This window comes from Panthera leo, chromosome B2, assembly GCF_018350215.1.
Source record: "Panthera leo isolate Ple1 chromosome B2, P.leo_Ple1_pat1.1, whole genome shotgun sequence".
Lineage (NCBI taxonomy): Eukaryota > Metazoa > Chordata > Mammalia > Carnivora > Felidae > Panthera > Panthera leo.
Genome location: NC_056683.1, coordinates 118288926 through 118304535, shown reverse-complemented (window position 1 = coordinate 118304535; position 15610 = coordinate 118288926). Strand labels below are relative to the sequence as shown.

General features: G+C 36.8%; 1 protein-coding gene across 1 annotated transcript in view; it reads right to left on the bottom strand.

Moving 5' to 3' along the window:
- Positions 1-392: 392 nt before the first annotated feature.
- The window catches only part of ENPP3 (ectonucleotide pyrophosphatase/phosphodiesterase 3), a 74838-nt gene continuing 59620 nt past the window's right edge, over positions 393-15610 (bottom strand). The window contains exons 21-25 of the mRNA XM_042937407.1: positions 12168-12303; positions 9572-9649; positions 8826-8958; positions 7073-7229; positions 393-644 (exon numbers count right to left, since the gene is read on the bottom strand). Of these exons, the coding sequence (XP_042793341.1) occupies positions 474-644; positions 7073-7229; positions 8826-8958; positions 9572-9649; positions 12168-12303 (675 nt within the window). The 3' untranslated portion in view covers positions 393-473. The remainder of the gene's footprint in view (positions 645-7072; positions 7230-8825; positions 8959-9571; positions 9650-12167; positions 12304-15610) is intronic.

Below are 15610 nucleotides of genomic sequence, written 5' to 3'. Positions count from 1 at the left end.
GGAACCGTGAAATCATGACCTGAACCGAAGTTGAACCCTTAACCAAGCTGAGCCACCCAGGCACCCCTGTTGGCAGGTTTTACAAGTGAAATTACTGAATGAGGTAATGTGCTTCTTTTAATAAATATTGTGTAATTGTCAAATGCAACATTTCTTGTATAACCCTCACCAAAGTGACACTTAGCCTGGTCTCCTTTCTCTTTAGATAATGCTGGGCAGAAAATATGGCCAAAGATTATAAATAAGATAATAAATATAATATGGTAGGTATACCACAGCACAATCTCTGTGCAAAAAAAAAAAAGAGGAACTTTAAAATAACACACACTTGTAGAGATGAAAAAGAGAAGGGAATAATGAAAATTCTGTGACATGGCTTTTTAGAAGGGTTAAGGAAAAATAGAACACTTTATTTTGTGATTATTTAACAGAAAAATCATTTACATTCTGCCCCAATTCATTTATATATTAAGTTAAATAACGGTTTCAAATGTGGGTAAATATGTCTTAAGTTGCAAAATTTCAGAGACAGGCTGTACTTTTTCCTGGTAAAAGTCCAGCCCAGTAAGAAGTTCCACATCGCGGACCCGGGCAATGTGGGCTTTCCATCTCTCTTCAATCCAAACAGCTTCTGGTTTATCTTCCTGTAAAAGCGAAACAAAAGCCTGTTTTTCATAGGGCATTATTTTTCATTAACAGAGGGATCTTCTATTATTTAGAGGTTTTCCTTTTCCCTGTGTTTTTTATTGCCTTAAATCTTAACTTGATACAGCTAAATTTTGTTGTTTACTAAAATAAAAGGAAAACAGAAGTACAAAAAGTACGTTATAACAAATACAGACCACCACAAAGTCATAAAGCTTAGCTACTTTAGTATTTACTTCAGATATAAAAGAAATAAGATAGTACAGATGAAGTTAAATCCCCAATGTCCTTCTACTCAGAACTAATAATTAGCACGAGTCCATGTTTTAAAATTTTTACAGCACATCAATCTACAATATAAAGCATGAGTTATGAGTGTTCCAATTTATATAAGCGGTATTATAAGTGGTATTCTATAATTACTTTCTCAATCAGTATTACATGTGCAGGGGCGCCTGGGTGTCTCAGTCAGTTGAGCCTCTGACTTCAGCTTAGGTCATGATCTCACATTTCATGGGTTTGAGCCCCATGTTGGGCTCTATGCTAACAACTCAGAGCTTGGAGCCTGCTTCAGATCCTCTGTCTCCCTCTCTCTTTGCCCCTCCCCTACTCATGCTCTGTCTCTCTCTCTCTCTCAAAATAAATGAACATTAAAAAAATTAAAAAAAAGAATTATGTGTGCAATCTATCCATAGAGATATATCCAGAGCCAGTTAAATCGGTTGTTTTTAGCTGTGGTTTGTGGTAGCATAGTTTATTTTCTTTTTATTGCCATATTGATAGTATTTTTGGCACTGTAAATAATACTGTAATGAATAACTTGGCACATGCCTCCCATATCCAAGAATATGAGTTTCTAGGATACATAAATGGAATTGCTGGATCATAGTGTACACGCAACTTAATTTTCCCAGATATTAAACCTCACATTCCTCAGGTTATTTATACCAATTTACACTTGCATTGATAGTGGAAGAGAATACCCACTTCCCCACATCCTTGCCAAACCACAGTGTGAAACAGTGTTTTATCTGTTTGATTTTATTACGCTGAGTATCATCAGAGTTGAGTATCTTTTCACATATTTCTTGGCCATCTGACTTTTAATGGGTTTTTTACTATATAAAAATTAGTTCGATCCTTTAGAGCTATGGATTTCTATAAAATTTCTTATTTTTTATATATTAATTTTCTGATATTCATATGGTACTGCTAATTTCCATTTAGATTTTTTTAAAAGTAAGAAAATTTAAAGGTTTGTTTAGATGAATGTGTTTTAATAACTCTCATTTGACTTCAGCATAGTAGTTTGTTTTTTTTTTTAATTTTTTTGTTTATTCATTTTTTTGAGAGAGACAGAGACAGCGCGAATGAGGGGAGAGGCAGAGAGAGGGGGAGAGAGAGAGAGAGAGAGAGAGAGAGAGAGAAAGAGAGAGAGAGAGAGAGAGAATCCCAAACAGGCTCTGCACTGTCAATGCAGAGCCGACATGGGGCTCGAACTCACGAAACCATGAAATCATGACCTGAGCCCAAACCAAGAGTGGGATGCTTAACCGACTGAGCCACCCAGGTGCCCCTGGTTTACTTGTTTTTTTAAATACGCAAGCTTAACATAGGCAGCTATTATATGAGACAGAGGAAGTGTAAGAGGAAACTACTTCTTGTTTCTAACCACTAAAGCATTTCTCTGTGAGATTCACGATGTGCATTAATTTTTTAAGTAAATACGCAATGTACTAATTTGAGCCTATTTCCAACGAGAATCTAATTGATTCTTTTTTTTTTCTGCCCTTATTTCCCATTTCAGCAGCATTCACTATTTTTTATCACCTTTTTCACAAAGTTTTCTCCCACTTGATTTATATTACTCTGCTCCCTCATGGCTTATTTGGTACCCATCCAACTAAACGTTCACTCGACACCTGACTACGTCTACCCTCTTTTAAAACTGCAATGAAATAAACCTAAAGCAGGCCACCTAACTCTATCTAGTCAGGGGTAATACTCAAGTTCTTTAATACCAGGTAGTTCACCTGCACCAAGTAATCTGAACAGAAGCCAGCAATAGACAACTCTTACTGTACTAATGCATCCAACAGAAGAGCAGCCTTGCAAACATAGAGTGATTATGAGCTATATTTAAAAACAACTGACCCTTGAACAACATCGGCTTGAACTGTGGGGATCCACATATATGCAGATTTGTTTCAATAAATACAATACAGAACTGTCATTGTATTTTCTCTTCCTTGTGCTTTTCTTTTTTTTTTTTTTGTTTAAATTTTTTTTCAACGTTTTTTATTTATTTTTGGGACAGAGAGAGACAGAGCATGAACAGGGGAGGGGGAGAGAGAGAGGGAGACACAGAATCGGAAACAGGCTCCAGGCTCCAAGCCATCAGCCCAGAGCCTGACGCGGGGCTCGAACTCACAGACCGTGAGATCGTGACCTGGCTGAAGTCGGACGCTTAACCGACTGCGCCACCCAGGTGCCCCCCTTGTGCTTTTCTTAATAACCTTTTCTTTTCCCTAGCTTACTTTATTGTAAGAATACAGTATACAATACATGTAATAAAATATGTGTTAAATGGGCTACTAATGCTATTGTAAGGCTTCCAGCCAATAGTAGGCTATTAGTAGCTAGATTTGGGAGTTAAAAGTTATACGTGGATTTTCAACTGTGTGGCGGTTGGCACCCTTAACCCCCCCATATTGTTCAAGAGTCAACTGTGTATGTGTTCAAATTGTTACATAAACAGAAGTATTATATACCCCTAAAATACAATGCCCTTTGTTGGGTTTTTCAGGCAATATCAGTCTCAGTATTTTTCTACCCTACTTCTTTATCTTCTCCCCTTAACCACATACAGTTTGGTTATTGCTGCTACCACACTAATGAAATTGCTTTGGCAAGGATAACCCAGCTGAGTGGGTTTTTGTTTTTCGAACTTTCACTTAGTTGATCACTACAGGCTTCTAAAATTTCCTTTTTTCTTGCATAGCTCTAACTGATGACTTGTTCAGTGAACACCCTCTATCTCTTCAACTGATTCCAGTGATTTCCATCCTAGCAGATAGACATTTCCCTCAGTTTGAACTTTGGATCTCTTCTTTCCACTTTCTTTCCTTTGGCAACTTTACTTCACTCCCATGATTTAATATCAGATCTATTTCTACAGTTCTGGTTTCTCTTCCAAGTTCCATGCCTGCATTTTCCGATATCTGCTGAGCAAGCTACAATAATGACAGTCACTTGGACTCATGACAACATTCTCTTTTAACTGACAGGGATTTAACAATACAAAGCTGAGGGAAAAAAAATAAAAAGGGGGAAAAAAAGGCAGAAAATATGGAAAGGACAAGAGAAGGAAGAAAATAAACGAGGCAGCATGAATCTAATTCCCTAGACCAAGCGTGGGGTGGAATCATGAATCTATCGTTTCTACAAATGGTGTTAATTGCCTCAAACCTCTTCCAGTGGTGGAGTGATTATTTAAAAGTGCAGTTTCCTTACAACATACCCCTGAAAGAAAGACAACAATTTCATTGGGGGCTTAAAGCACTCGTACCTTTTCTAATGCTAGTGGAAATATTGGTTGATTTAGCCATATTAGGATATAGTTTGTATATGTACTGGTACTTATTGGGTGATTTGATATGTAGAGGATTTTGCTTGTATGCAATTTCACTTTATGTTGACTGTAGCTCCAACATAAGATGTGATTTCTTTAAAACTTATCTAATGCTCACAGCAATTTTATTAGGGAAGGTGATTTTTTATACAGTTGAGGAGATGAACATTCAATTATTTACCCAAAGAAGCCATATCAATAACTGAACACAAGACGTCCAACTCCCAAATCCGTGCATTTAAGATCTATCCTATGCTGCTTCTCCTGTATCCTCCTAGATAATCAACTAGCCTCTCAACGTGAAGACTAAAAAGAGCGAATTCATCCCTCCCAAAACAACTGATTGTCTTATATATGTCCTAGTCAGTTATGCCTAACTTTTCAGTTACATTTGACCCTTTCCATCCTGCCTCTCACCTCCCTCATGTCTGACAGCCACATCTTGTTCACAATCTCTCTCATAGCTTGGTTTAAATTTGCTTTACACTTGTCATATTATGTCTCATAATTACCTTTATAAATGCCATACCCTTATTAGTATACTTCAAATTCCTTAAAATCTTAGATAATGTTCAATTCATTAGGGTTGATGTCTTATTCCATGGAGATGACACCCTATTAATTCCGAGATCATCTTTACTTGGGATGTCAGAGGCTTTATAGCATTTGTTCTTTACCTTGAAGTGTACGTAGAATTTTTAGCAGATGGAAAACAAGGGCATTATAGGAGAGAAAAGTAGGAGCAGTGGCGTCGAGGTAGGGAAACCCAAGATATGTCAAGTAGTTTCAAGGACTTCAGTTAGCCCACAACTTGGGTTTGCAGGTCTAACTGAAGATAAATTGTGAAGAGTCTTAAGTGCAGGCTAGGAGTTTTTTGTTTGCTTGTTTTCATTTTTTATTCTGGGTAGATAAAGTTTTGGGATGAAAAAGTATGTCATAATGAAAACCTAAGGTTTAAGGTAAACTGGTATACTACAGAGGTGAAGGGGAGGAGGACAAGAGACAATGAAGCTACTTAAGATTCATTTTCAAAAGTCCTGCTAAAAGGTAATAAGGACCTAGATCAGGGATATCCAATAGTTTCTTCTACCTAGAACCCGTTGTAAAGAACTATTTAATTCTGATTCAGTGGTAGCCAGCACCATACTGTATTAGTCACCACTGTCTGCCACTGGAAGAGTAAGTGAAGAATGATGGCTTCCCTGTTTTTGGAAAACTTTCCCCACTCTAGGACTATGAGAGACCCACTGTTTAGCCTCTAACCTATGCCCTCCATCTTTAGTCATTGAAAAACCATTCAAACATTCAAGTTCACATCCTATCTTCAAGACCCAGTTAGAATGTCGCCTTCCCTACCAGGAAATATTTCTCCTTTGAAGTCCTATAACAATTTTATCTGTCCTTTGTGCCACTTTTCTCTTCTTTCTTCTATTTTACTAGGTATCTATGGGCTAGCCTATGAGCACTTTTGATAGAATTCATGTCTATTTCATCTGTGTATCTCCCACAATACATAGTATGATGAAGGCAGTTATGTGTTGAACATCTAAAAGAATAAAGATGAATCCCAGTCTGGCCTAGAACCTACGCTTTTTCCAGTCTCTACTAGCCTATGGGATTTTCCATGTGAACGCCTATTTCTACAACGGACATGCCTAAACTTAACTATCTTATCTACCTGCCAAAATAGTTCTCATTCCTAACTTCCCTCTATGTTTTTTTTTTTTTTTTTCTAATTACCTACATTTAAAATCTCTGATTCATCTTCCAGTCTCCTTTTTTCTTTGGCTCTTGCATCCAACCCGCTACCAAATCTTTTCTCCACTGAAGGTTCTTCTTAATCCTCTCAATTTGTACAAATTCTGCCCATTCTCAGGGCCCAGCCCTACTCCCTTCTCATTAATCTCATTAATCTCATTGATTATTCCTGCCAAATGTGTTTCAAATTTGAAACACTAAATCCTTATAACAGTATTTAGCAATTAATAACAACTTTGTGACATCTCTTACTTTTATATTTTTAAAATAATTTTTATATTATCAACTGACCCATCTACATGTCCATATTTAATTTATCCTTATTTATATTTCATTTTTATGTCTCATTTACATATCAAAGTTATAGATGTACTCCGTGAGGGCAGAGACTATGTATTTCTCCTTGGTGCATTCTAAAAAGTTTCTTTCACAGTGCTGTACACTGTGAAAATATATTTGTTGAATGACTAGTGAAACCGAATTACAAGAATACGTATTTTTTTCTAAAAAAATTCAGGCAAATTTAAGTAACTAGTTACATACAATTTTCCTTGATCCATTAAGATGCTGAAGTAGACTAACACATGATGTTTAAAAAAGAGTTACTTTAACTCATTGTGTGTATGTATATGTAATTAATTTCAGTCCTCACGTTTCAAGTTGATGGAGTTTTTTTTACGTATTCCTTCAGGAAACATTAATTTAGTGCCAACTTTGGCACAGCACCTTAAATTTCTATATTAAGAATCAAAATGTTAATAAGGTACCAACCCTTCCCTTCTGAGTGAGTGTGAATAAAATGTGTATGAATAAAATACATAAGATACGCATATCTAAAAACATGTTCATGTAGGCACATCCATATTTAAATTGATATCTATTACATAAAGATCAATAGTCTAAGGAAAAGTTTAAAAATGTGGTAATTTTTAGTACAACCCTGCCCATGTTGTAGCCAAAGCCACTTTTATAAAAGCCTGGAGGAGATCTGACTAATCATTTTCTCAGGTCCTGAGGACTCTCCAGGAGCATACTCACAGGGCAGCTCTCCACGTTGGTAGGTCGGTGAGGGATAATAAAGGGCAGGACATCCAACCACCCAGGACAGGCGTTGGGGGTGTGGCTCTTATTTTTGCAACTGCTCAGCACCACAAAGTAATGAGTTGGGATGGGAACACTAGTGTTCTTTATATATCTAAAAACACAATGGAAAAGATTGGATGTTGTTATACTTTTGCTTCTAAAATTTATAAATGTCATTATATAAATATTTTAAATGCCAAGGTAAAAATATAGTCCAAGAAAAAAGTACGTGAATAGGAAGTACAAAATCTTATCACATATTTTTAGACTTCCATGAGCCAGAACAGAAATTTATAGAAGTCCAAACTTGGTCATTTTAGCATAAATGAAGAATATTAGAATCCAAAGAAAAGCAGACCATGACATTTTGCCTCCTGTGTTTCCCAGCTTTGTTGACTTTATACTTCACAGAGACATTTTCCAGGGGAGCAGGGACTGGGACAAAGAAGCCCCAATTCCAACCCTAGCCGTGCATTTCCACTAGATATTTGGGCGGGTGCTGATCCTCTTTCTATGATTTAGTAAGTTTCCTCAACTTTAACATGGAGGTGATCCTATGCTACCTACTTCACAGTGCGGATATGGAAATAAATCCATACAACAGATGACAGTCTTTTAGATAATGAACATGAAAGTATTTTTTAAAAAAATTAAGAGCACGATAAAGGAAAGCTATTATTATGAGCCTGGTGAAAAAAAAAAAATATGAGCTGCTACAAGGAGCGATATTACTGGGATTTTAGGATTTTTACATGAACCAGAGCTAGACTTCTGGGTTTGTATCTGGCTTTGCCACTTAGCAGCTGTGTAACATAGACAAGATACTCAACCTCTCTGTGTCTCAGTTTCCTCCTCTCTAAATGGGGGCTAAAAGAATCTAACCTAAGAATGTTTTATGGACTAAACGAAGTATATGTGTACAGAAAAATAGTTGGCATATAGTAAAGTGCTATCAAAGTGTTTGTTAGAATTATTAATTGGTGAAATATAGGATTAATAAACACTAAAATAAGAACAAGGCAAATGAAAATAGAAAAAGGCCACACACTGAGTCACCAAAAATGTTAATCAGAAGGTATAGGTAGAAATTGTTGTGTTACACAACGTAGGCTTAGACAGCACAATGATTTAGTTTGCCTTTCATACATTTTGATAATAAAGATAAAACTTCTAAAACTCTGTATGCCTGTATGCTGCACTCAAAGGTAGTTCTTAGCAACGTATTATGACCAGGTCTGGTACAAAAATGTACAGATTACTAGGACTGCTTTTCTAGGGGAAGCCTATACCCTCTCCTGGAAGGTATTTTATGGATCACTCACTATTGGACAACATTGTGAATCGTCACTACTTGACATTTTATTTATTTATTTATTTTTTTGCTGGAATGCTTCTATGTTTACTGATATACAGTGAGTCTTCCTTATCTCTTTAACTTTTACAAAATCACATTTTCCCTGTGCCCATTTGTTTAGAAGTTTTCCAAATAAAAATTTTGCTGAACTCTTCCTTGCCCATTAGTTTAAATGTTTGCCATATAAAAGTTTTGCTATATATTTAGATGGTTGAAAATAGTCAATGATAACATCTCTATATAAATATATTGTGTAATATTTCAAATACTAAGCTTTTATTTAGAGTACTGAGGTTTCCCCTCATGATATCCCACTGCTAAATCAAAAAGTCCATTTGTTTTCAAATTACTTACTCTGTAATTTCATTTGGAGCATCAAAATGACCATCATAATTATAATCAAATACTGGCCCACTAACCACATTTACTCCATTTCTTTCCATGGCATGTTTTACAAGAAGAACACTGTGGAAGTAATCCCACATTTCTAAAAATAATAGAATAAGATGTTAAAAATATCAACCCTTATTGCATATGGAAATATTTTCTATTACAGACAGGTACATTTAAATAGCATCAGAGATTGCTTCGGTAATTGTCCATGGTGATTAGGTAATTCTGCAAAACAGTCCATACAACACAATTAAATAAAGAGCCACACTGATGATATTTCTTGTTGCCGATGTAGTTGCCGTTGTGAAATTACAGTAAAATTTGTTTCCAAATTCCTCCCTAGTGCTGAGTTGCTTTGGGGACAGTGATACTAAATAATGGTCAGAACCTACAGACTGCTGTATTGATTATGATTCTAGGGACAAACCACCTAACATTTACTTACGGTAAGTGCCAGTAAAATTTTGTTTTGTGAACAGCCATTTACAGCTAAATTAGGATTAAAAATAAATTATTGAAGCTCTAGTCCCAAGGCACCCAGAGTTGAAGTAAAAAAAAATATGCCAGAGGTCCTTCCTATTCCTAAATTTAAAGCAGTAGAACATAATGACCCAATATCATGGAGAAATTGCCAAAAGGATGTGTTTAGTTTGTAAGTTCACAAAGTCACTTAGGCACTTAAATTAATAATCTAAATGTATACTTACTTTTAAATGCTTTATACATAGGGACCAAGTTACTTGTGATTAAAGCATCATATTGACTATCAGAAGTTCTATTGTTTGCTGCAAAACAAATGAATTTGATTAAATCAAACTAGAAGAGAAAATATATCATACTCCATACTAAGCAAAATACAATTACATACTAGTGAAAATTCATTAGCAGTCAAAACATAGGGATACTAAGTACTCTCCAGCAGACATTATCAACAATGCCAGCAGTTTTACGCATTTGATGCCTGTAGGTTGAACGGTGACCCTCAAAAAGATATGTCCAAGTCCTAACCCCACTGTACCTGTGAATGTGATATACAGGAAAATTGGGTCTTCACAGATAGAACTGAGTTATGGGTCTCAAGATGAGATTATCCTGGACTTAGAGGGGGCTGGTGTTTTTTATAAAAAGAGAGTGTGTTGAGAACAAGAGAGAGTCAGGTGAGAAGGCACTGGGAAGATGGAGGCAAAGATGAGGAATGATGAGCCATGTATCAAATGATGCCCGGAGCCCCCAGAAGCAGGAAGAGGTAAAAAAAAGGATTCTCCCCTAGATTCTCTCCTTCAGCACCAGAGAGGTGCTGGCCCTGCCAACACCTTGATTTAGATTTCTGCTGTCTAGATCTGTGAGAGATACGTTTCTATTGTTTTAAGCTAGTGGGTTTGTGGTAATCTGTTACAACAGCCCTAGAAAACAAACACTATACCAACGTGAATGCATAGTTATTGAATGTGCACAAAATAATAATGCTATTATAAGTAACCATTCTAAAGTCAAATTTTCTTCAGAGAGCTAGTTTTAACACAATGAAGACTGCTAATGACACCACACAGGATTGGTTCTGAGGACTCATGGATGTGCTGTCTAGCACAGTGAGTGCTGGGCATAGCATGTTCTAGAACCAAGACTACCTCGGTTGGAACCCCAGCTCCATCACCTACCAGCTGAACCACTAGAGCAAAATGCTATGTCCCTCTGCATTTCATTTGTCTCATGGTATCTATGTCATATAAATATACTGAGGATTAAAAAAGCTGCAAGCCTGTAAATGTTTATTATAATTATAATGCTCTTTGTGTTTAAACATACATTTGGGTGTGTTAACTAATATTTAAATGAAAGGCTAATGAGGGGGCACCAAAAGGCAAGGAAAAACAAGTTGTTGGGTTTTTTCTTTAAAATTTCACATGTTATTCACAGTCCTCAGAACCCCTAGAAGCCTTTTCTACTTTTTAAACTAAGCTCTGAAAGTTGGGATAGCCATCAATATAGCATTACCTCCTTTTCAGAGAAAAATAAAATTAATTTACAACAGACTTTTTAACAGAGTAGTGGAGAGTTAGCAGAGTTTCATTTCATCCTTAATATTTTTTGAGACAAGTTGTTTACTTATTAATTTCATCTCTTTGTCAAGGCAAACATTTATATATCAACAAATGCCTTATGGCTCAACAGATACAATATTATATGCCAATTTTAAAATTTTATTAATAAAATGTTGCAACTGTGTAAGGTTTATCCTATGGTTTGTGTAAGTTTGGGAGCTTTGTCTGAAGATATTTTAATAAGATATATCAGCTTATTTGTCCTAATTCAGCATTAGGAATTTAAACTGACATGCTACTTGGTTTCATTAAACCTTTCTTTCCTTACTGTAAGAATCCCTAAATTATAAATCTCTAAACTGACCTCATAGGTCATGGCTTCCAGGAAAATGAAGCCAAACAGCAGAAGCAAACCCATTCCCAGAAGCTGAAATTGTTGAAAATCCCATGAGTGAGTTAACAAATATGACATTTCCTGCTGAATAGGGAAAAGATTTGAGTTTAGAAAAATGACATGGGTGGGGCACCTGGGTGGCTCAGTCAGTTGAGCATCTGACTTCAACTCTGGTCATGATCTCACAGTTCATGAGTTTGGCCGCGTCGGGCTCTCTGCTATGGGCGTGGAGCCCTCTTGGGATGCTCTGTTCTACACCCCCCCCCGCCCCTCCCCCACTTGTGCTCTCTCTTTCTCTCTCTCAGAAATAAAAAATAAACATTTAAAAAGAAAAAAAGGGAAAATGACACTGGCTTTTGTAAGTTCCCAAGAGAAGAGACGTTTTCTAAAACAAACAAACGAAAAACGTAAAGTTCATTCAGCTATTTAATCCATGGTGTGAAATTGTCGGACATGAGCTTGCCCCATGTGTGACAGGCCAGAATTCCAGCCTGATTTCTTGCCACGGGCACAGCTGCACTCTCGGTGCAGGCCTTAGCTGGGGTGGCAGCCAGAAAAAATATTTTTTTAGACGCTTTGCATCCATCTCCAAAGAATCTTCCGTTTTAAAATTAAACTTAAACCTGACGAACTCTCTGAACATCTGGGCCAGATTAGAGCCAATGTGTGGTTCCCACTGCAAAATTTATTAGTCTTTATTATAGCTGTTACACTGTATCAGGTCAGCCCACAACCACTGGAAGCCTCTGGGCAGCTAGTTTAGCCCAAGCAGGTAGTTTAGGTGGGGAGCATATGTTTAAGGCACATGCCCACATCCAGCTGATGAGGGCTTTCTAAGTTGTTGCCCTAAAAAAGAGTTATACTAACCAGGAGGATAGAGGAAGCCGTGGGTGATATTCTCGTCTGCTAAATAAAAGGAACAGTTTTGGCTTTCAGAAGGAGCAACCCTAACATCAGCCCGCAGACAGTCTGGGACAGTGGGAGGAAGAGGCGATGTGTCTCCCTGTTGAAAGAGAGAAAAAGAAAAAAAAAGTTACACCCACAGTTGTGGCTAACCCATCACCTTATATGGTTTGTAACTTCCCTAGAATGTTTTTCATTTAACCTTTTCCTATTTTCTTAGTGAATCAGGTCTACGCAAGCAATGGAAATGGATGTCTTCAGCAATGTTTTCTTCTGTGGTTCCCTTCTGGTTAGGGACACTGCGAGGGCAAATCAAATACATCTTGGAAAGGAACATTTACAGAATAAAATCCTGAACTGGGAGTAAAAAAAGGAATAATGGGAGCTACTGCTAAAAACCAAAATTCTTTTTAGGATCTAACTTTTAGGTGGTGAAATATATTGTACCTGCAAGTAAATTTTGAAAATAAGTAACAAACAATTTATTTTAAAAATACACATATGAACTAAGGATGTTGTTATTCTTCAACTGGGCAACCTGAGATTAATTCAAAGAAGCTATGGTTGTCTGATCTTACTTATTTGGGGATTTAAAAAAAATTGTAGCCATGTTTAATTTATCATGAAATATAGGAACAAGTTTTTTATAATTTTCCTTGTAACTCTATTTAAAGACTAATACAATAATTTATCCACTAGCAAGCGTCCTATAAATATGCTGCCTAACCCAAGTACTTAAGGTAATACAGTATTAAATCATCATCATATTTCAATTAGGTTGTAACCATGAGTGAGTAAACATTTTGTTATTCATTTTTTTTTCAGATTTTGATTCATATGCCCACTACTGCCCACAATGTGTATATTTCTTAACAAAATTTTTAAAATAATTTATAAAAAATGGTTAAATTAATTTAAGATATCCTTTATTCACTGCATGCACTAAAAGCAAAAATAAGCTATGATGTCTAAAATGTATATGGTAATCATTTTACAATATACGAATCATGTTGTATACTTCAAACCTATACAATGTTATGTGTCAATTATATCTCAATAAAGTGGGAGAAAAATAATATGCATAAGCTCAATTCACAAAGAAAAAGGCAAAAAACACTGTGCACCACATTCATAGGCAAGAGAGTACGATGAAGAATAGGTAGGAGAATAGACATTGAATAGACATAGAATAGGTAGGAGATAAAGATGAGGGAAGTCTGGGGAAAGTCACCCAGAGAATGTACCCCCTAACATACTACAACACTTCGGTTGTAAAACACTTATACAGAAATTGAATAGACTTGTCAACTTGATTGAACACATTTATCTCTGTTCCCTTCTGAAATCCGTTGAAAAGAACATTAATGATGAAGACACATAATGGATAAGAAATTTTCAGAAGCTGGAAATCCTATTTGTTTACTATTGTAACATGACTTGACAGAGCAGTAAACACTGACAACCAAAAGCCTGTGATTGGGGAAAGCACAAAGAAGCTGATTCCTACTGCCAAACCCCAAGGGTAGAACTTGGGAGTTTCCTAAAGACAGGTAATGTACATAGGGCCAGAAAGAAGAGTATAGGTTGAAAGTCTGTAAAAGAGGCTAGATAAAACATCTACTCACTAGAGAGGTTGAACAAGAGGGATGTCCAGACTAAAGGACACCTGCCCAGAGAGCAGGTGCACCATATTGAAAGTAATGGGATTAAATAAAAATCTATATACTGAATGATAAGACTCCTGTCAGTCTCATTGCTACCATGAAGGCTACCAATTATATATGCTGGATCAGATTAAAAGTGTCCCTTTTCAGGGAAACAAAAGCCAGCCTGAAAGGAAACCTGGATGCTTACCATTGGGAATCCCCAACAAAATGGCTGGTTCTCACCCTGATCAACCTATAGCGAAGTCTATCATCTTGCAAGCCCCAGCCACATAGCTTAGTTCCTCTCCCTTAACATATAAAATTACAGCCAAGGATCATCAGGCATTTTGTCGGGGTGGGGGAGGAACCAAGACAAAAAAGAGACAATGCGGAGAGAGAAGAAAACTCACTCCTTAGAGAGATGAGAGTATGTATGGCATCCATACAGAAAGAAGAGCACACAATAGAAAAGCAGAAAGAGGGGTGCCTGGGTGGCTCAGTTGGTTAAGCATCTGACTTCAGCTCAGGTCATGATCTTGCAGTCTGTGAGCTCCAGCCCCACGTCTGGCTCTGTGCTGACAGTTCAGAGCCTGGAGCCTGCTTCAGAGTCTGTGTCTCCTTCTCTCTGCCCCTCCCTGAGTCATGCTTTGTCTCTGTCTCTCAAAATAAATAAATGCTAAAAAAAAAAAAAAAAAAAAAAAAAAAAAAAAAGGCAGAAAGAGCTCTTGGATATAAAAAGTTATGACAGCAGAAACAAAATATTCAATAAGAGTTATAAGATAAAGTTGGAAATATCTCTCAAAAAGTAGAATTTAACAAAAGATGGGAAAAAAATTAGAGAACATATAAAAACATTAGAGAATCAGTCCAGGAAGTCTTATTAATTTGAAGAAAAATCACCTCTAAAATCTAAACGTAACCCATCAAGTAAGTGTGTAGATAGAATAAGAATTTGTTAAGATGCACAAAGTCGTTGGGGCGCCTGGGTGGCTTGGTCAGTTAAGCGTCCGACTTCGGCTCAGGTCATGATCTCATGGTCCATGAGTTCGAGCCCCGCGTCAGGCTCTGTGCTGACAGCTCAGAGCCTGAAGCCTGTTTCAGATTCTGTGTCTCCCTCTCTCTCTGCCCCTCCCCTGTTCATGCTCTGTCTCTCTCTGTCTCAAGAATAAACGTTAAAAAAAAAAAAAAGATGCACAAAGTCGCAAAAATGTACCTTTCCGTCTTCCTTTCTCAGGAAGTTCCTGAGTGATATAATCTACAAAACCAAAAAGTAAACCAAGAAACATGAAGATTTTTGTGTTAGAGGCAATGGATTAGCTCTCACCATTTATTTCACTCTCCTGGTGCAGACACTGGAAAGCTAAAAACATCTGTTTATATTCTTTCAAAAACACACCCTAGCAAATAGTTCTCAATGACCAGGTTTCTCCACTTGACATAAAGGGGCACGTGAAGATGTTGCAAAATGGGAGAACCAACAATATCGACTGTCAGCTGCGTAGACAACCAGAATATTGTGAGTTGATGGTTCCTACCACACATCCCTATCGCTTTCCTCTAAATCTTCACATGCTTTGTAAGCTTTACTTGAAGTGTGCAATACATGAATGTAGCCACGGTCACATTTTCCGTAATGTAAGCAAGGTGAAATGCCTGCATTCAACAGTTAAAATAATAAAAATGTTAAGGAGGGAAGTGTACTGTAATTTTTAATGAGACTGCAGCTGTAGAAGTTGTACTCAAATAACTGGCAAAAATATT